General features: G+C 39.6%; 1 protein-coding gene across 2 annotated transcripts in view; it reads right to left on the bottom strand.

Moving 5' to 3' along the window:
* STX6 (syntaxin 6) overlaps window positions 1-21,517 on the bottom strand; it is a 45,399-nt gene that overhangs the window by 14,159 nt on the left and 9,723 nt on the right. For both annotated transcript variants that reach the window (XM_036071121.2, XM_036071119.2), the window contains exons 2-4: window positions 10,806-10,975; window positions 8,371-8,465; window positions 896-958 (exon numbers count right to left, since the gene is read on the bottom strand). In XM_036071121.2, coding sequence (XP_035927014.2) covers window positions 896-958; window positions 8,371-8,465; window positions 10,806-10,975 — 328 coding nt within the window. The remainder of the gene's footprint in view (window positions 1-895; window positions 959-8,370; window positions 8,466-10,805; window positions 10,976-21,517) is intronic.

The raw sequence follows: 21,517 nt of genomic DNA, 5'->3' as shown, positions 1-21,517 counted from the left end.
AAAAAAAATCAAAAAATTAAAAAAAAAGATACTTAAATTCAAGGACTGGTCTTCTGTAGGTTTTATTTTTTTTTATTTTTATTTTTTTTAAAGATTTTATTTATTTGACAGAGAGAGCACAAGCAGAGGGAGAGAGAGAGAGAAGCAGGCTCCCTGCTGAGCAAGGAGCCTGATGTGGGACTCGATCCCAGGACCCTGGGATCATGACCCGGGCCGAAGGCAGCCGCTTAACCGACTGAGCCACCCAGGCGTCCCAGGTTTTATTTTTGATATGCTGTCATCTGCAATGGCGTTTTTGAAATCAGGTTTCATAATTTATCTGTAATAACTAATAAAAACTGGACCTCATATCAAAAAAAATACTTAAAACGATGAAAGATTTAATTTAACACACATTTAAGGTTCCTCCAATGTCTTCACATAAAATTTCACTCATTAGATGTCTAGTAAGTTCTATGGGCAATAGAATAGCAGCTAGAGATTTAAAAACAGCTCATGACATAATTGCTCTTCACTTTCAAGGAGCTTGGGGTCCAGCAGAGAAAGCAGAGAAAAAGACAGGAGACAAAGCAATCACAGCACTTCCCAGAGCACGTGGGCAGCACGGGCAGAGTGAATGGCTGTGTGTAAGGCCTACAGGGAGAAGCAGAGGGAGCTACGGGGGCCCAGAGGAGAGAAGCAGAGGGTGTGAGGGAGGGAGGGACAGAGGACCGTGGCACTGGGGCAAGCTGACCAGACTTTCACAACACCTGCCAGCCTCACACCAGGCTCAGCATGTATAAGTCTTCTGCGTGAACACACAATACACAGACATCAGCAGTTTTTAATTCCAAATATCTAACCATGCTATTTGATTGATATTTGATTGATATTGTGTGTTCAGATGTTTACTCACCTGTCTATTTTTTCGTTCTGCTAATGCCTGCACAGATGAAGCTGACATCTGATCCTTCATGTCCTAATGAGATGAGTAGAAGACCAGAAAATGAATGAAAACAAAATCACGGCTAACATTTTACAGGCTAACAAAATACACACAGATTATTATGAATTTTTTTAAACAAAAAGACAGCATTCTTTAGCTTGTAAGTCTCAAAAACAAAGGAAATAAAATAGACTCACATTCCCTCAATTCTGATACTGAATTCAAACAGGAAGAAAGAGGAAGGGAACTCGTATTTCCTGGGTACCTACCAGAGGCCGCAACACCGTGGTACACTTACACAAGATACCACGGAATTTTCACAACGACCCTGTGAAGCTGCTATTATTTCCATTTTGCAAGTAAGAAGACTGAGATTTAAAAAGGCTAAGATACTTTCTTAAGGTCACACAGTCAGGAAATGGCAATCCTGCGGCGCAAACACAGAGGTCTGCACTCAAGGGCCAGCATCTTCAAACAGAATGCATGGGAAAAACCACACACTTTAGGATCAAGTCTGTTTACCACTAAACACCAGAGAACACTTTCTAGTATTCTTATTTTATTTATTTTATTTCTGAGTTGGATTCATGTGTAGAATAGACTCCCCTCCCTCCTTCCCTTTCTTTCTTCCTTCCTTCCTCCCATAATCTCTACACCCAAGGTGGAGCTCAAACTCGCAACCCCAAGATCAAAAGTCACATGCTCTACCGACTGAGCCAGCCAGGCGCCCCCAGTAGAGACTATTTCTAACACAAGAGTGAATTTCTAGAGCAATATCAAAAATAATTTTGTATGGAAAGAAAAATGAATGGACCCATTACTTAACCCGAAGCAAAACACTATTAAACATGAACGCTTTTTCTTGTATTTAACCACAACCCAATATACTTTAAAATGATTTGAACTGAATACATAATTACTGTAATACAAATTATCTTTGGGGAAAAAAAAAAGGCTGCCACAATACGTTACAATTTTCTGTTGGCAAGTAGGCTATTTTATAGATGCAAACGCTGAGGTATTAGGCTCTTAGAAACTTCTTCCAAGACCCGTGACAGGTGAACAGCGGATCGGACAGTGCCACAGTTTTTGTCATTCCTACTGTGGTGAGTCTTAGTAATAACCACCTTGATCCAACTTTCCAAGTGCCCATTTTACGTTTGGCAAATGCTCCCTAAAGCCTAATACGTGCCCACATAGGGCAGTGAGCAATACAGGCAAGGCCCCTGCCCGCGTGGAGAGGGTACCATGGTGAGGAAGGGGCAAACAGTAATCCCACAGACACGTCAATAAGCTGATGACTGTGTTGGGAAGGAAGGGACCAACAGGGCTGGGATTGAGTGGGTGAAGGACACCACTTTAGAAGGATGGGGGTAACACTGGAATCGAGATCGGAAGGGCAAGAATGAGCCAACCACAGAAAGAGCTAGAGGCTGAGAATTCCAGGCAAAGGGAACAGCAAGTACAAAAGCCTGGAGGCAGGAAAAAGCTCAGCGCCTTTAGCTGTGGAGAAGGCAGGCCAGGGAGGCTGCAGGAGCCAACTGTGTGTTCAGGGCTGGGGGAAAGAAGAGAAGGCTGGCCAAAAACACGGGCCTTAGATTTTATCCTGAGGCAGGGGTTGGCAAACTCTGTTTGATAAGGAGTAGGTATTAAGTATTCAGTCCCTGTCATACACTCTTTGTTGTGTGTGTGTTTTCTAATTATCCTTTTAAAAAATGTAAAACCGTTCTTATATAGCTCGCAGGCCCCTGTGCAAAGGCAATGGGAAGGCCTTAAGGTATTTTAAGCAGGGCCATGGAGTATTCTGGTTCATGTTTTAGAAGCTCACTTTGGTTTTTCTGCAGAAAAAAATGTTAAGCAGAGCAAAAGTAAAGAGATCATTTTACTATAACCTGTCACAAAGTACCAGTGCTGCCCCAGATAAGAAATGGCGCGTCCAGAAGGAGCAAGCTCCCTGCTGTTGGGGGCCTTCAACAAGAGGATACCTGAGCCCTTGGAAATGACATTGGGTAGGCAGCGCATCTGAGGGGTGCTCCGTCTAGGGTCCAGCTGACCCAGAAATTCTAGGATTCTCTACCTATTTCATCCATTCGCAAACCTCAAAGACAAAAAAAAAAAAAAGGCCACCCATAGAAACTGAGAAAAATGTACTTAGTAAAAGAAAGTATTTGCCACAAAATACAAAGGGAATTCAGTGATATAAGTCATATTTCTTAAATGTGTGAGATTTGCTTGAGTCAGTCACCTGAGGTGAAATGCAGGTCCCTTGGGCACCTGGTGGCTCAGCTGGTTAAGTGTCTGACTCTTGGTTTCGGCTCAGGTCATGATTTCAGGGTCGTGAGACTGAGCCCCTGAGGGCTCCGCGCTCAGCGTGGAGTCCGCTTGAGATTCTCTCGTTCCCGCTCCCTCTGCCCACCCCCGCCTGCATCTGTCCTCTCTCTCAAAATAAATAAGATCTTAAAAAAAAAAAAGAAAAAGAAAAAATGCAGGTCCCTGGACCCCACCCAGACCTACTCAGGCAGACTCTAAGGTACAGCTAACAAGTGCCTGGGTGAGTTTTATGAATACTGAAGTCTGAGCTGCTCTTTTTTAAATTCTAGAAGCCTTAAAGTGAGCCTGTTACCAATTACCAATTAGAGTTTAAGATGACATTTGGATATTCAATCAAACAATAATAATAGTGCAATCCTATATATATTATTAACTATGCAGAGAAATATCTGAAATGTTCATTGGTATGGATAATATATGCTTTAAAAATGCATTTAATACATTTTATAATAGTATTTTTCAAAACAATAAACATTACTTGCATAATGAAAATATCAACACACGGCTATGGAAAAAGTAACTGAAGTTCAATTAAACTTTGAATTTCAGCTATAGAATGTGTTTTTGCTGTTAGAAGTCAGGACAATGAGCAGGGAATTAAAGACTGTAAAAGGGACACAAGGAAGCTTCTAGGGGGTGCCAGGAATGCTCTGGAATGCTTCTGGTTGCCGTTTCCATGGTTGTGAATCAGTTTATAAATTCTTCATGCTGTATACTTGGGATATATGTACTTTTCTCTATTGTTATACTTCAATAAAAATGTAAAAAAAACCACAAAACCCTACTGTTCTGGAACAATGGCTGGAAGGTAAACTGGACTCTGAAAAAACCTGACATTTTGTATCAAGAGCTGTGATATTTGTATCAAATATTCACGGCCTTGACCTAGCAACTCCACTAACAGGATTTATTTTAAGAAAACAATATAAAAGTGGTGCTCGGCTGGCTGAGTTGGTAGAGCATGCAACTCTTGATCTCAGGGTTGTGAGTTAGAGCCCCACACTGGGTGTGAAGATTACTTAAAAATAAAATCTTAAAAAAAAAAAAAAGTAAAATATATACCCCCCCCCAAAAAAAAGCAAAGATGTACACTGCAGTGTTATTTATAATATGAAAGAAAAACAGAAATAAACAGCAGGTCCAAACCAGAGAACAGTAACTTAGAGTAAATCCAGAATAATATGTCATTTCTTTTAAGAGTCTATTTCAGGGTCATATAATGGCTAGAGATAATATGTAAAATTGTTAATAGTGATTATTTCTAGGGAGTGGAATTACAGAATGGGCGGGAGGCATTTTCACCTTTCTCATACAGCAAAATTATTTGCATTTTAAAAACAGCAAGTATGGATTACCTTTAATTTAAAAAAAAAAATGCTTATGATTGCTTAACAGTATGATCAACTATGTAAAAATACAACTGTCATGCATTAACAAAATGAGAAAATGTAACAAAGTTTGGTGTTTATTATTTTGAGCTTAGGTTTCTTTTTCTAGCTTTTGCTCTTATTAACATCTTTCTAATTTTCTTTAATGAACATGCATTACTTTAATGAAATAGATATTTTAAAAGTTCCAGTTTTTAAAGTTTCTGCTTAATAAAATATATGTGTGGCGGGAAGGGGCGGTTAGCCCTGATGGCCATGACTTCCCCCACAGCTGTGTGCTGTGCATCCTGTGTGTGGTGTGCGTCCTGTGTGTGGCCATGGCAGCAGGTAAAGCACCAGGCTTTCACTTCCAGGATGGCATTTTTTCTACGGACGTTAAAAGCTGTAAGATACCATGCAACAGACTACCTTCTTATTAGGATTTGGAATTTTAAGCTAAGTCACTACAAAGTTTTAAGCATTCTATAATAACCCATCAGGCCAAAAACATAATCAATCATCTTTCTAACACATGAAGTTTAGAACCAGCAGTCAAGAAGCAGTACCAATACAATTTGGTTTGTCTGCCAAAAGAGCAATAAATGTCCTGGTTATTTACACTCCTGTTCCCATTTCATGGTGTCTTCCAAACTGAGTGAATGGGACACTATACATCCCCCAGTACTTCACACTAAGAGGTCTCACACCCTATACACCTCATCCTTTTTGGTGAACCATGTCTGTCTTGACTTAGAATGATATGTGAACAACTCTTGGGTTGGAACAAGATGGGGTTTTTTTTCCCCCCACAGGGATGTATAGTTCTCATTCCTTTGAAAGTTAAAGTTAGAAAATGTCTGTGAGGACCATTTAATTGATAAAGAAAACACAGAGCGAAAGAAGCTAATTGACCTGCCATGATGAAAATTTAAGGTCACGGATAAGCCTAGAACTCAGGTCTCCTAACAGCTCACCCCCCGTATTCCTCTGCCACACACTGCAAAACCTTTTGCTACGAAATTAAAATGAGGTCACTCCTGGAACATATTTCCACAACAGAAAAATTCCACATGCAAAATCGCTGTTGTGTAGGTAACTCCATAAATGTAAAAATGATTACTTCAAAATTATCAAAGGCTATTTACACACACACAAGAGTATTTTGCTTTCTTCAGTAAAAACCGCCAGCAAAACTTACTAAACTGTACAACCTTAAAAGACACTTGGGAAAACAAGACTCTTAAAACAAGGAAGGCTTCTAAAAGCAAAACCAATGGACATTAATTGAAAAGAAAAACAAGAGAAAGATGTAGTTCTTCAGAGACAGCAACCACAGACACACACGTGCACAATGCATCACTGATTGTCCCGCCTACGGAGGAGAAAGCACCCTGGCATCAGCTGTGGGTCCCAATGTATTCTGTTTAGAGCAACTCAATGAAAACCTATTGATAATGGCTAACAGAGGAGTTTACGTGAGCTTGTGAAAGACAAATCCCAAATCAGAGTGTGGTCTTAGGTCTCATTTCCCAAATTGGCTAACTCTCTGATCCTACTCTATCTCCTCCAACTAGAACCCAGAGATCTCTGTATGCAAATGCTGCTTAACTAAATGCAATAGTAGTCAGTCAACACAGGATGCTTTTTTTTTTTTTTTAAAGATTTTATTTATTTATTTGAGAGAGAGAATGAGAGAGAGAGAGAGAGAGAGCACATGAAAGGGGGGAGGGTCAGAGGGAGAGGCAGACTCCCTGCTGAGCAGGGAGCCCGTTGCGGGACTCGATCCTGGGACTCCAGGATCATGACCTGAGCTGAAGGCAGTCGCTTAACCAACTGAGCCACCCAGGCGCCCCACAGGGTGCTTTTAAAAAAAAATCAAGTTGGCATCATTACTACCTCCTTCTCTTCTTACAGGACTTCAATTAGAATTTATCAAAATGAGATCAGCAAAAGCTCAGTTACGTACTGTTAACCTACAACTAGCAAACAATAACAGCTTCCGAAAAAGGGGTCATAATTAAAACAAGAATGATTAAAAACTCTACAATACTCAGTTGGATTTTACAGTTGAGTATGCTTTAGACTTCAACTCTAGAAGGACTGCAACACTATATATGAAATATGGACTTGATTTAGAATACTTCTTTCAGGTGCGCCTGGGTGGCTCAGTCGGTTAAGCATCTGCGTTGGGCTCAGCTCATGATCCCACAGTCCCAACATCAAGCCCTGCATCGGGCTCCCCCACTCAGTGGGGAGTCTGCTTCTCCTTCTGACTCTCCTCTTGTGCTCTCTCTCTCTCACTCTCTCTCAAATAAATAAAATCTTAAAAAAAAAAAAAGAATACTTCCTTCAAAGAATGTACTTTAAAAACCTCTTCAAGTATTAGAAAATGAACTTTGGTTTCTACTTGCAATTATACCAACTAACTTAACTTTCAATATATTTACCTCTGAATTTCAATTTGCAAAATTTACAAGTACTATCTTGCAAAAAGAACAAACACAGTGATTGAGTTCAGGAATTTATGCTTCACTGCCAGGCGCTATTTAAATACCAGCCTCTACAGCAGTGTCTTTCAGAAAATCTATTACAAAAAATAAAAAAGCAAACTATATTTATAAAATAAATAATTGGGGACTTACCTTCTTGGAATAAGGGGCTTTCTTGTCAGAATAACATTCTGAACTGGCTAGAAATTAGGAGTGTCTAATACAAATGCTCAGTGCATATAGATGGTGTACTTAGGTCCCAAAAGGTTACTGGCCCATTAAAGTATGGGCTTATTTAACAATAATTTATACACACACACATAGAAAGGCAACTAATGAATAAAAGACGACACAAGAATTAAAGTTCAGTGATAACCTACCATTTGAAATAATTTCAAAAGGAAATCACATGACATAAAGTCTTTGGCAAACACATACCAAGGTTCCTGCCTGAGATGACTCCTAAAAAGCCATATGTTAGCGCTGGTATGATCCCAAGTTTCTTTATTCAAGGAAGCTGCTTTCTAGTACATATGTTAAAGACAGCTGGTTCTCTTACATCTAGTTATGCTAATCAAATGGCTTAGCCATATAGTTTCAAAATACAAACATATCTCAAGGAGACAAGATTTGACTTAAATGATATTTTCTCTTAGTTTTTTTTTTTTTTAAACAATAGGTTATTAGCTATATAATTTGAGACTAGAGATTTGTTCACTTGGATTGGTGTTTTGCACTCTGATGGATGCTGCTCTGGACAGCTCCCGAAAGGCTGTCAAGCAGTTGTATATGGAAATGTCAGTAACATGGGTTGCAAAGGTTCCAGAAGCAATTCAGATGGTGGAAGAGGCCGCTATCCAAACCTGGTAAGAGTCACTCTTCACAATGCAAAGTGATTACCAATCAGTCAAGAAACCAAATGGTTTCTACAATAGTAATTCTTCCTTTTGTCCAAAAATACAGTACACCGAGATATAAAGAGGCAAAAAGATAACTGGTTTGGAGAAACAAAAGCTATGGACAAGTAACCTCCCCAAAGCCGGTCATCTACTCTCATTTTTGCTCCAAGAAATAAGCTAGACAATACTACAAACAGATTTCTTTATTTGAATCAGAGAAATTAGGAAGAAAACTGGCATTTAATTCATACTAAAAAGTGGTTTCAGAGTTGACCTATTAGTTTACAATTAAAAAAAAAGAGTTCTGAGAAGTGTGGCTATTTTTTGCACAAATAACACAGTAAGACCATATTCCTTACCCTGACAACTTGCCGAGTACTTGTGATGAAGGTTTTTCTTATACTCAATTCAGTTGCATCGAGGTTGAATTTTCTAGGGTTTGCTTCAACTATGCGTGGGTCAAAAAGTCAAGGGAAAGCAATTTCATCATTAAAAACCTAACAAACATCATCATGTTAAACCACAAAATCTCTTACAGGTAAGCAGTAAGATCTGGCTCGATGTTTCTTAAAACACTGTCAACTTGACACACATCATTCTCAAACTTTCTCTTCCCACAGCTATGAGGATCTCTGTGCCTCCGAGTGGAGAAGACCCATTAGGTTAAGAAACACAGCCCCTGCTGACTGGGTTCACTACAAATCCATGCATGGCAGGCTGACCACGGCTGAGCTGGGCTCTTCCAGATGCCTGCCAGCACTCTTTGTTTACTCTTTTCTGACTTCAGATCATCTTTCCCATGACAGCTTTGCAAGCCTTTTTCATCTGCTGTTCCAAACCGTTCCATTTATGTCAAGAAGCTAATCCTGCTTATTAATCTAGAGGTTGAGGCTTCTTCGAAGTTTCCCCTAATCTCCTTATTCCCAGCCTGGTCCTGCTGCCCCATGTCAGACACTCGCATGGCTCTCTGGTCTTTTCTCTCACAGTCTGCAAATACATAGTGTTGTTATTTGATTAATGTCTGTTCCCCTGTCCCCTGAGCCCCTCACTACTCCCCACCATAAATTCCATGAGGGCTGGTATACTGTTTTGCTTTATCAATCCAATCTCAGTAACTAACAAAATATCCAGCACATGGTACACTCAATGATTATTTGCTGAATGAATGATGAATACAAAGGCATACCTCGTTTTACTGTGCTTTGTTTTACTGCATTTAGCAGACATTGTGTTTTACAAGTTGAAGGCTTCTGACAACCCTGTGTCGAGCAAGTCTATGGGCACCATTTTTCCACTAGCATCTGCTCACTTCATGTGTCATATTTTGGTAATTCTTAAAATATTTCAAGCTTTTTCATTATTATATTTGTTATGGTGATCTATGATTGTGACTCACTGGAAGCTGAGATGATGACTAGGCTTTTTTAGCAATAAAGTATTTTTTTAAAGATTTTATTTTTAAGTAATCTCTACACCCAACGTGGGGTTTGAACTTACAACCCTGAGATCAAGACTAACATGCTCTACTGACTGAGCCAGCCAGGTGTCCCAGCAATAAAGTATTTTTAAATTAAGGTATATACATTGTTTTTAGACAAAACACTACTGCACACTTAACAGACTACTGTATAGTGTAGATATAACTTTTATATGCACCAGGAAACCCTAAAAATTCACTTGAGTCGCTTTACTGAGACCACGATACTCCCCTTACTGTGGTGGTCTGGAACCGAACCACAGTATCTCCAAGGTGTGTGTGTATCTGTTAACACTTCTGTCCTCCTCCTCTCACAATTTCTGTCTCCCCAATCTTCTTCTCTTCCCTCTATCTCAAGGTATCTCCCTGTACCTGTGTTTTTGATCCCACCTTCTCACACATTTTGTTCCACTAATTTTTAACAATATACTTTTTAAAATAATTTAAAAGGTACCCAGGGTCATCTGATGAATAGAAATATTATAAATAGATTATACCCTCCACTTATTAACTGCATATGAACCTGAAAAGCTGGTTTCCTAGATCACACTTACAGAGAGAACGAGAGAGAACTGAGAACATGCAACTGGCATATCTTCAAAATTTTTGATTAACTGGAATTTTTCCAGCTGAAAAAAGGCCATCATTCTCTGGTTCGCCAGTCAGGTCAGTGGACCTCCCCTCAACAGCATGACTTAACAGAACAGATCTGCTTTTACTAAATGCAGTTTCATGGTACAAAATGCTCTCTGATGGACACTGGCGTTGTAACACATCACTTCTTGAACAGAAAAAAGACAGTCCACAAAAGGATTTTCTTTTGATTTCTAATTAACAATGTAGGACACTGGTCTGTATACACCTCTACGGAATAGTGACTAACACTCACAGCAGCTCACTGCGTGTCAGGCCCCACACTTACCTGTTCAACTTTCAACAACCCTATGAGACAGTAACTACTGTTATCCTAACCTTCTACAGAAGAGGAAACTGAAGCAGAGAGCAAGGTGTCCAAAGTCACAAAGTTAGTAACTGGTGTAGCCAGGACTTGAACACACGGTCTGCCTCCAGGGTCTGAGCTTATAACCACTGCACCACACTGTCTCCGTGTTGCCGGATTTATCATGCACCGTAGAAGAAGGTGGCCCCTGCCCCTTGGCTTACTGGGCAAGTATTTCAAGTGTGTCATGGTACAAATATAAGCAGTATCAATCATTATAAAAGGAAATATCTTATCGACGAACTTAAGAAATCAGGATAAAAACGTGTTTACTTTTCTGTCGACCCCAAAGGCATAGGCACCATAGAAAAGGATATTGATGGTCTCGTCAAGGTCCTCGAGATCCCACTCTATGCTCCGGAGGTTGTTTCTCAGCTCGTTGGTGGTCCAGTCGATTTCTTCCCTCGTTGCTGTGGAAGGGTCCTGGAGGAGCTCTGTCCATCTCTGAAATAATCCCTGGGCAGTGTTGACTGCTTTCTGTACCTCTCTGTAATCAAGGTAAGGGGAAAGGACTGAAATCACAGACAACATGTACCAGGAACAAGTTAACTACTGCCTAAGTTAACACCTGTGATCACATACCATCTTCAGCAAACTACCACTCCCAAAAGTGTTTTTAGATCTTTACAGAAGGCTCTCTGCGAACAAATATCAAAGTTTAAACCTTTAAAAATAACAGTATTATGTTCTCAGCTGATTTTGGAATAAAATAGTCACTATTTAAATAGCTATATCAGGTTTATCTGAGGACAAAATTTAATCTTTCTCTGAACAGCCTATACTTAAAAGTCATATAAGCAGCAATCCTACAAATTAACTAAAGTGCCATTAACATTCACACATGCTGCCATTTGGTGTGATAGTAATTTATACTCACATGTACAAGTCCTAACACAGCTTTCCTTTTCTTGGGGTAGGGGGAGGGGTGGTGAGGGTAAAAAGGGTTGAGGAAGGGTTACTCATGCAGCTAGTCTTTCAGAAGGGAGGTATTTTAATCTGAGACTTTAAAAATTCTTTTTTAAATTCCAGTACAGTTAACATACAGTGTTACGTGAGTTTCAGGTGTACAATATAGTGGTTCAACAATTTCATACATTACTCAGTGCTCATCATGATAAGTGTACTCTTAATTCCCTTCACCTATTTCCCCCATCCCCCCACCCCTCTCCCCTCCGGTAACCATCAGTTTGTTCTCTATAGTTAAGAGTCTGTTTCTTGGTTTGTCTTTTTCTTTTTTCTTTTTTAACTTTGCTCATTTGTTTCTTAAATTCCATATATGAGTGAAATAATATATTTGTCTTTCTACGACTGACTTATTTCATTTAGCATTATACCCTCTAGCTCCTTCCATGTTGTTCCCAAAGGCAAGATTTCATTTCTTTTTATGGCTACATAATATTCCATTGTATATATATACACCACTTCTTCTTCTTTTTTTTTAAATTTTTTATTGTTATGTTAATCCCCATACATTACATCATTAGTTTTAGATATAGTGTTCCATGATTCATTGTTTGTGCATAACACCCAGTGCTCCATGCAGAAAGTGCCTTCCTCAATACCCATCACCAGGCTAATCCATCCTCCCACCCCCCTCCCCACTTCTTCTTTATCCATTTATCTATCAATGGACACTCAGGCTGCTCTCATATTTGGCTTTCATTCACTGGCTGCTTACAATTTTCATATTGTAAATAACGCTGCAATAAACAGAGGTACATGTATCTCTTTAAATTAATGTATTTGTATTTTTTGGGTAAATACCCAGTAATGCGATTCCTGGATCGTAGGGCAGTTCTATTTTTAACCTTCTGAGGAACCGCTATACTGTTTTCCACACTGGCTCCATCAATTTGCACTCCCACCAACAATGCACGAGGGTTCTTATTTCTCTGCATTCTCACCAATACCCCCGTTGTTTCTTGCATTTTTGGTTTTAGCTATTCTGACAGGTGTGAGGTGATATCTCATAGTAGTTTTGATTTGAATGTAGCTCAAATATTTGATTGTAGTTTTGATTCGAACGACGATGAGTGATGTTGAACATCTCTTCATGTGTCTGCTGGCCATCCATATGTCTTCTTTGGAGAAATGCCTGCTCATGTCTTCTGCCCATTTTTTAATTGGATTATTTGTTTTTTGGGTGTTGAGCTGTATCAGTTCCTTATATATTTTGGATACTAACCCTTTATCAGAGATGTCATTTGCAAATACTTCTCCCATTGAGTAGCTTGTCTTTAATCTGAGACATTTTTAAATCCAAAATCTCATTAGAAGATTTCCTAATATTATTAGTTTTAAATATAAATATGTATAATATATACATATAGCAGGTGAGTGTGTTTCTTGTTTAGAGAGTGAAACTAGGCCATTAAGTGCTATGATTTAGAATGCTTTCAAATTAGATATAGTCACAAAGTTCTGAAAATTTTCCCCACTTCCACTCTCATGGATTGGAAGAACAAATATTGTTAAAATGTCTATACTACCCAAAGCAATCTACACATTTAATGGTATCTATCAAATACCAACAGCATTTTTCAGAGCTAGAACAATCCTAAAATGTATGGAACCACAAAAGACCCCATATAGCCCAAGCAATCTTGAAAATGATAAGCAAAGCTGGAGGCCTCACAATTCTGGACTTCAAGCTCTATTACAAAGCTGTAATCATCAAAACAGTATGGTACTGGCACAAAAATAGACACATAGATCAATGAAACAGAATAGAAAACCCAAAATGGACCCACAACCATATGGCCAACTAATCTTCAACAAAGCAGGAAAGAATATCCAATGGAAAAAAGACAGTCTCTTCAACAAATGGTGCTGGGAAAACTGGAAAGCCACATGCAGAAGAACGAAACCAGACCACTTTCTTACATTATACACAAAAATAAATCCAAAATGGATGAAAGACCTAAATTTGAGACAGGAAACCATCAAAATCCTAGAGGAGAACACAGGCAGCAACCTCTTTGACACTGGCCAGAGCAACTTTTTACTAGATATGTCTCCTGAGGCAACAGAAGCAAAAGCAAAAATAAATTATTGGGACTTTATAAAAATAAAAAGCTTCTGCACAGCAAAGGAAACAATCAACAAAACTAAAAGGTAGCCTTCTCCAAGGGAAGAGATATTTGCAAGTGTGTATCTGATATAGGGTTAGTATCCAAAACCTATAAAGAACTTATCAGGGGCACCTGGGTGGCTCAGTTGGTTACGTGTCTGCCTTCAGCTCAGGTCATGATCTCAGTCCTGTGATCGAGCCCTACATCGGCCTCCCTGCTCAGTGGGGGGTCTGCTTCTTCCTCTGCCTCTGCCCCCAATTCATGTATGTGCTCTCGTGCACTCTCTCTCAAGTAAATAAATAAAATCTTAAAAAAAAAAAAAATTTATCCAACTCAACACCCCCAAAAACAAATAATCCAGTTAAGAAATGGGCAGAAGACACGAATAAACATTTTTCTAGAGAAGACATACAGATGGCTAACAGACACATGAAAAGATGCTTAACATCACTCATCATCAGGAAAACACATCAAAACTACAATGAGGTATCACCTCACACCAGTCAGAATGGCTAAAATTAACACCACAGGAAACAACAAATGTTGGCGAGGATGCGGAGAAAGGGGAACCCTCTTACACTGTTGGTGGGATGCAAGCTGGTGCAGCCACTCTGGAAACAGTATGGAGGTTCCTCAAAAAAAGTTAAAAATAGAACTACCCTATGACCCAGCAATTGCACTACTAGGTACTTACCCAAGGGATACAAAAATATTAATTCAAAGGGTTACATGCACCCGATGTTTACAGCAGCGTTACCAACAATAGCCAAATTATGGAAAGAGCCCAAGTGTCCATCAACTGATGAATGGATAAAGATGTGGTATGTGTGTGTACATATGTATGTGTACGTACACACACACACACACACACACACACACACACACAGAGGAATATTACACAGCCATAAAAAAGAATGAAGTCTTGCCATTTGACATGGGTGGAGCTAGAGAATGCTAAGCAAAGTCAGTCAGTCAGAGAAAGACAAATACTGTATGATTTCACTCATGTGGAATTTAAGAAACAAAGAAACATGGGCACGGAGTGTGGGGGGAGAGAGGAAAACCAAGAAACAGACTCTTATCTGTTCAGAACAAATTGATGGTTACCAGAGGGGAGATGTGGGAGGAGGGGATTTGGGTTGAATAGGTGATGGGGATGACGGAGGGCACTTGTTGTGATGAGCACTGGGTGTGATATGGAAGTGCTGACTCACTAAATTCTACAACTGAAACTCATATTACATTATATGTTAACCAACTGAAATTTAAATTAAAACTTGGAAAAATAGGGGCGCCTGGGTGGCTCAGTCATTAAGCATCTGCCTTCGGCTCAGGTCATGATCCCAGGGTCCTGGGATCGAGCCCTGCATCGGGCTTCCCGCTCGGTGGGAAGCCTGCTTCTCCCTCTCCCACTCCCCCTGCTTGTGTTCCCTCTCTCACTTCACTGTGTCTCTCTGTCAAATAAATAAATAAAATCTTTAAATAAATAAATAAATAAATAAAACTTGGAAAAATAAATAAATAAATAAAAGTGATACACATTAAAAAAAAGACCAACCACTTCTGAGGTAGCATTCTATATTGGTGTAGTGAGAATGACACTATTACTTTTCAGAAGTGCAAATAAAGATAGACACAGAAGAGAAAAAACGAAAAACAAAAAAAATTGGCCGCCTAACAATGGGCCAATATCCACAGTTTAAATGTTATAATTGAGTATTACTGCATATAAAAGCCAAAAAGGAATCATTTTATAATTATACAGTCTCTAGTATACAAAGATTATAATCTTCATGCACCTAAACGAAGAGATCTGTTTTGATCCTTCAATGACTTCTTAACCAGTTCTTCTGGGTATTCACTCAGGGTGTTTGCTGCCTATGACTTTAAAACAGAAACTGCATGCATCCTATTCCCTCTGACAGTTTTTTTTTTTTTTTTTTTTAAGATCTTATTTATTTGACAGAGAGAGAGACAGCAAGAGAGAGAGAAGCAGGCTTCCCTCTGAGTAGGGAGCCTGATGTGGGGCTCGATCCCAGAACCCTGGGATCATGACCTGAGCCGAAGGCAGACGCTTAACAACTGAGCCACCCAGGCGCCCCTCCGACAGTTTAAATACCAGAAGATAAAGCACTAGCAAAATGAAGAAAGGTGACTTACAATAATATTTCGGTTAGAAAATACCCATGAGAGCTAAAAAGTAAGTGTCAAAACAGAGAATACAGCTATGGGGCCAGGCTGAATATATCATTGACCTATATGGCCAACAGGACATCTCCCCAGGTCTGTTTAACACCCAGTTTATGGGTTAGCAGAGTCCTCTCATTGTTCCTCCCATACCAGCCGTATACTTTCAGTGTTAATGAGAAACTCTATTTAACATAAAAAGGGGAGGGACTAAGTACATGTTTTTACTTTCTCGTAAGGTTTCTGGCTGATTTGGTGAAGAAAGAGGTACACATCTTCCCATAATACCAGGTACTTGGTTTACTTCTAAGTGTTGAATATCACCTATGATAATAGAACACAGGATTAAAGAGGTATCTATAATATCTCATTTTAAAGAAGATAAAAATTAGGGGTGCCTGGGTGGCTCAGTCGGTTAGGCCTCTGCCTTTGGCTCGGGTCATGACCCTGGGGTCCTGGGATCGAGTACTGCATTGGGCTCCTTGTTTAGTGGGGGGCCTGCTTCTCCCTCTGCCTGCTGTTTCCCCTGCTTGTGCATGCTCTCTCTTGCTGACAAATAAATAAAATATTCTTAAAAATAAAAATAAAGAATATAAAAATTAGCAATTCTGTAAAGTACATTTAAATTCCTTTTTGAGAACGAGAAGCCTTAAACCAAAGGCGACTCAGGGCATACCACATTCTCCACCCCCAGAACACAACCATATGCTCAAATTAAATTCTCTTAAGTAGCAATCCATACACTTTTTTGATCTCAGAGCTTCTTTGCACTCTTCAGAATTACTGAAGACCCCAAAGAACTTAGATTGATGTGGACTATTTATCTATTCCCATTTACCATATTAGAATTTCAAACAGATGTTTAAAAAGTATTTATCAAGTAATCAAATATAGTGAACTTGCTACATGTTAATATTTTTGCAAAATAAAACTTCTAAAACAAAAAAAATTACCCTGTTTCACATGCTTGCAGATCTCTTTAATATCTGGTTTAACAGAAGACAGCTGGATTCTCATATCTCCTTCTACATTCAGTCTGTTGACATGTTCTGTTGAAGTATATGAGGAAAATCCAGCCTCATACAGATAGACAGATGGAAAAGGGAAGAGTATTTTAATAGCCTGTTTAGATAATTGTGCATATTCTTTTTTTTTTTTTTTTTTAAGATTTTAGTTATTTATTTGACAGAGAGAGACACAGCGAGAGAGGGAACACAAGCAGGAGGCAGTAGGAGAGGGAGAAGCAGGCTTCCCGCGGAGCAGGGAGCCTGATGCGGAGCTCGATCCTAGGACCCTGGGATCATGACCTGAGCCAAAGGCAGAAGCTTAACGACCGAGTCACCAGGCACCCCTAGATAATTGTGCATATTCTTTTTTGACCCTATACCAAAACTCAACAAAGTGGCAGTTTCTTAAAGGTTAGTTGCAATGTAGAACCTGAAACTGTATCAAAGGCTTTTTGAACTCTCCATGTTACCATCCATTGCTATACCTTGTATTTTGAATGGATCTTTTACCTACCCATGTTTGATTTTATCACATATACTGGTCATCTGGAAAGTATTAGTTTACTGAGTACTACAGGTCTTGCAAATGCTGACTCTTTTCACTACCCAATATTCCAAATCATATAATATCACCACCAGTCTCATCAGAGAGATTTAACTATTAGGAACCCGTAAGATGATAGGAATTTAAAAAATTCTATTTTTTAAAAAAGGCTCTAATTTTATCATCGGCAGAAAAACTATCAATTGTTTTCTAGTAAGTGACAGGTTCACTTTCTTCATTTTTGAGAAAATATCTCAAGCACTTTTTAGATAATTTTGAAATTTGAGAACATGTGCAAGTCTCAATAGTCAGTTTGCCAGGCATTCTTTCAAGTAAAAATGAGAGTCTGTGGAGGAAAAAAAATGAGCTATTTCAGCTAGTAACTCAATCACAAATTGCTTTTCCTGGAGACAGCCATCTTATTTCACAATATAGCAAAAGTACTTTGGCATACTCAGTTTGTCACATAGAATAGTAAATTGTGTACTAAGGCTGGGAGAAAACATGTATGAATTACATAACTGATCAATGTCTTTTATCTATAATATAATTTTTTAAAAACTCTCAAAACTTAGCAAGAAAACAAACCCAATTAAGAAATGGGGGGGGGGGGGCGCCTGGGTGGCTCAGATGGTTAAACGTCTGCCTTCGGCTCAGGTCATGATCCCAGGGTCCTGGGATCGAGTCCCGCATCGGGCTCCCTGCTCAGCGGGGAGCCTGCTTCTCCCTCTGCCTCTCTCTCTCTCTGTCTCTCATGAATAAATAAATAAAATAAAAATCTTTAAAAAAATAAAAAAAAGAAATGGGGGGGGGGGTTGGTAAGGGAAACAGGCAAAAGATGTGAATAGTCACTTCACCAAAGATGACATACAGATGATAGCTAAGCACACAAGATGTCCAATACCATTAGTTATTAGAAAAAATGCAAATTAAATCCACAATGAGATACCACTACAAACTGAGAATGGCTTAACACATGACAATGCTGAAGGGCTGACCAGGTGGTAGAGTAACTGGAACTCCCATGCATTTCTAGTGGGGATGCAAAATGGTACAACCACTTTGGAAAATAATGTGCCTCTTTCTTAAACATGTTTACCATATGACCCAACAATCTCACTTCTAGGTGACATGAAAACTTATGTTCACATAACCACCTGCAAATTCTTATAGTAGCTTTAGTCATAACTGCCAAAAATTGAAAACCACAACCCCTCAGGCAACAGTGATTAACCTGACAAGACCTCCAGCCAACCCAGACCACCCAGACCAGTTTGAGTGTAAGCCCCAACTCAAGCCTGCACAGATGGACCATAGAGTGACTTCTAGAATGACCAACAACTACCTTTGCCTCATTATATTATTAAATTCTCCGCCCAAGGAGGAGAACAAGCCTCATTTACATAACATAAAATGTACGCATAGGCATGTTTCCTGAAGGCACATGTGCGACCTTCCACCTACCTCTACATATGAGGCTCTCCTTTTTAAATATTCACACTAACCCTAAATAAAAGGAACCCACCCACACTTGTTCAGGGAGTCACAGCTTTGGAAGTTATTCCCCGTGATCTCCTTATTTGCTGCAAATAGTTTCCTTTGTGCAACAACTCACCTGGTGTAGTATTTTTTTAATTTAATTTTATTTAAATTCAATTAATTAACATATAGTGTATTATTAGTTTCAGAGGTAGAGGTCAGTGATTCATCAGTTGCATATAACACCCAGTGCTCATCACATCACCTGGTGTAGTTTTTACTGTGACTCACCAAGGAGCAAAGTAATGTTAGTTCGGCTACAAAGGGACACAGAGAAACAAACCTTTAGGGGGGATGGATCTGTCCTATATCTTATTTGTGGAGGTGGTGGTTACAAACAACTGTATCCATTTGTCAAATTTTGAAGAACTGTACACAAAAAATTAGGATCAATTTTACTGTAGGTAAATTATACCCCTAAAAATAAAGTGTCTTTGAGGATCAAGATTTGATACAATTAATTTTTACTGTTTCACTGAAGAACATTTTTAAGGGAGTATGACTTTTTTTCTTCCTCACCGTGAGGCAGGAACACCGTGACCACTAGTACCGTTTGCTGCCACTGCCTTGACCTAAGCTGAGGCTCCGGCACTTTTACCTGCCACAGCTTTTTGCATCGTCGTGTAAATGTCAGCACCACGGAAAAAGCAAACGACATCTGAGTTATTATGAACAGCGTTTTAGGTTAAGGGACTCTTCTGTGAAAGGGACAAGAACCCCTTGAGATCCAAGGACCACACTTTCATAACCACGACTCCTAAGAGTTGACAGTCAGACTTGAGGGGGAGGAGGGGCACGTGGATGGATTCAATTCTAGTAGCACAGAGTGAAACCAAGGAGGCCTTAAGCACGTTCTGAAGAAGACATCAAAGAAATGGCAGGAATCAGAAAAATGCCGCAAAGCAATCCCAGGATAACATTCAACACCCCACAGGCCCGGCCAGTGACCTGGCTTATTCCACTCTCAATCTCTTATTTTTTAAGAGGTTTTCAGTTAGTGGCACAGACATAAGAAAGGCAAAGTCGTCATTATTTTGCAGTTCTGAGACAAATGTTTCAAGGAATTACAAAAATGGAACATGGTTCAAATCTCGAAAAGCCAGAGCCTGCAGTGTGTCAAGGAACCCTATTTTAACAGCAGCTTGTGGGGACCCTCAAAGTTTAAAACACTTCCCAACTTCATTTCAGCTTAGTGCTAGCCTGAAAAAGAAGGCATGAAAGCAGAGTAGAAAACATCATGTGTCACAAACAAATCCCTTTTTAAGCCAAATATTAATGGTAACCAGAATTTTCAAGAGAACTTGGGGTTTCTGGTCAGTTTCAAGAGCCACAAGCCACACCTAATAACCGGTGAGACTCTAGTGAGACAACTCATTCAATTAGGAACCATTTGTAAATATCTGGAACTAAATATTTACAATCACTAGGCATTCCAAGTAAATCAATTAACAGGACAGAGAACAACAACAAAAAGACAGGGGAGTATATAATAGTGTCATCTGTTTGAGATTTGTGAGGGTTTTAACAAGAGAAGAAGAGCCCACTGAGTTTTCTTCACACCACTCACTCAGGAAGGGCAAGGGAGTTGCTTCTGTAACAAGCGGCTAGTTACGCACTTCCCACACACACACAAGCCCAGCACTGCCGGCTCCGCACAGCCCATGTGAGCGCAGCACCCGGACCAGACAGCAGCAGCTACTGACTCCTTAGGCAACAGAGATCCACGTTTGTGTATAGTCTCCAGAAAGGTTAAAATCACAAAACACTGCTTTCCTTTTCCTGTGAAGTCTGGTTTACTTATTTGAGGTTTTTCTTTCAACTATGTGAAGGGAATGACTGAAGTCTGACGCCCAGAACTTTCCACGAGGGGCCAGGTATACCTTGAATTTTTGGAGCTCTTCGGCTTAGCAAACTTCTTGGTTAACCATCTGCTCACCAACAGCTCTGGGAATCCTGTCTGACACCATTTCACCAAAAACTTGCTAATTACTTTCCTAGGAAGTACAGGTTTAGCTCCAGAGAAGGTCCCCACAACAGTCAAACAGATTTTCTGCTGCCACATCTGTTACAGATGTTTCCAAAGTCAGTTCTGTCTTACACAGCTCATGGGCAACAAGAGTCAGTGTTGGAAAATGCTAGGGACGAAGATCTTCTGCCTTGCTGTCTACCAAATGGTCTATCAAAATCAAGGGACCTGTCATATCCTCATGGGTTAAACTGCACGAACACCAGAATGAAGGTCCCTCACTGCAATCCGCCTCAATGCCCAGGGAACTACTGGTAAGCAACTGTCAAAAATGAAAACACAGTCCACATCTTTGAAGAATGTATCTTTTGGGAAAAATGAAGTCATCAAAGCTTTCAAAACCAGATTATTCCATTCATTATAAATAAAAAGTTGACACTGTCAGAACTAACCTAGTTTGTTTCTGAAGCCAGCCAAACACTAACCCTCTGTCATTGCTAGCTGAGCCTCTACCGTCCAACAGTCTAGTCTGTTCCACCACGAGGAAGGTCCCACCATCCTAACAACCAACCTCTAGGGCTAAAGGCAACACATCTAGATGTCCATAAAAATCCCCAAGTTTTATTATCTAGATCTTGCCAAGTTTCTCAGTAAAGCTAGAGGAAGGATTATCTCAGCCATGAGGGAGCTTTGGTTTTGCAGAATCTGCCATTCG

This window comes from Halichoerus grypus, chromosome 7 (genome assembly GCF_964656455.1).
Source record: "Halichoerus grypus chromosome 7, mHalGry1.hap1.1, whole genome shotgun sequence".
NCBI lineage: Eukaryota > Metazoa > Chordata > Mammalia > Carnivora > Phocidae > Halichoerus > Halichoerus grypus.
This window is presented reverse-complemented; position numbering and strand designations above follow the sequence as displayed.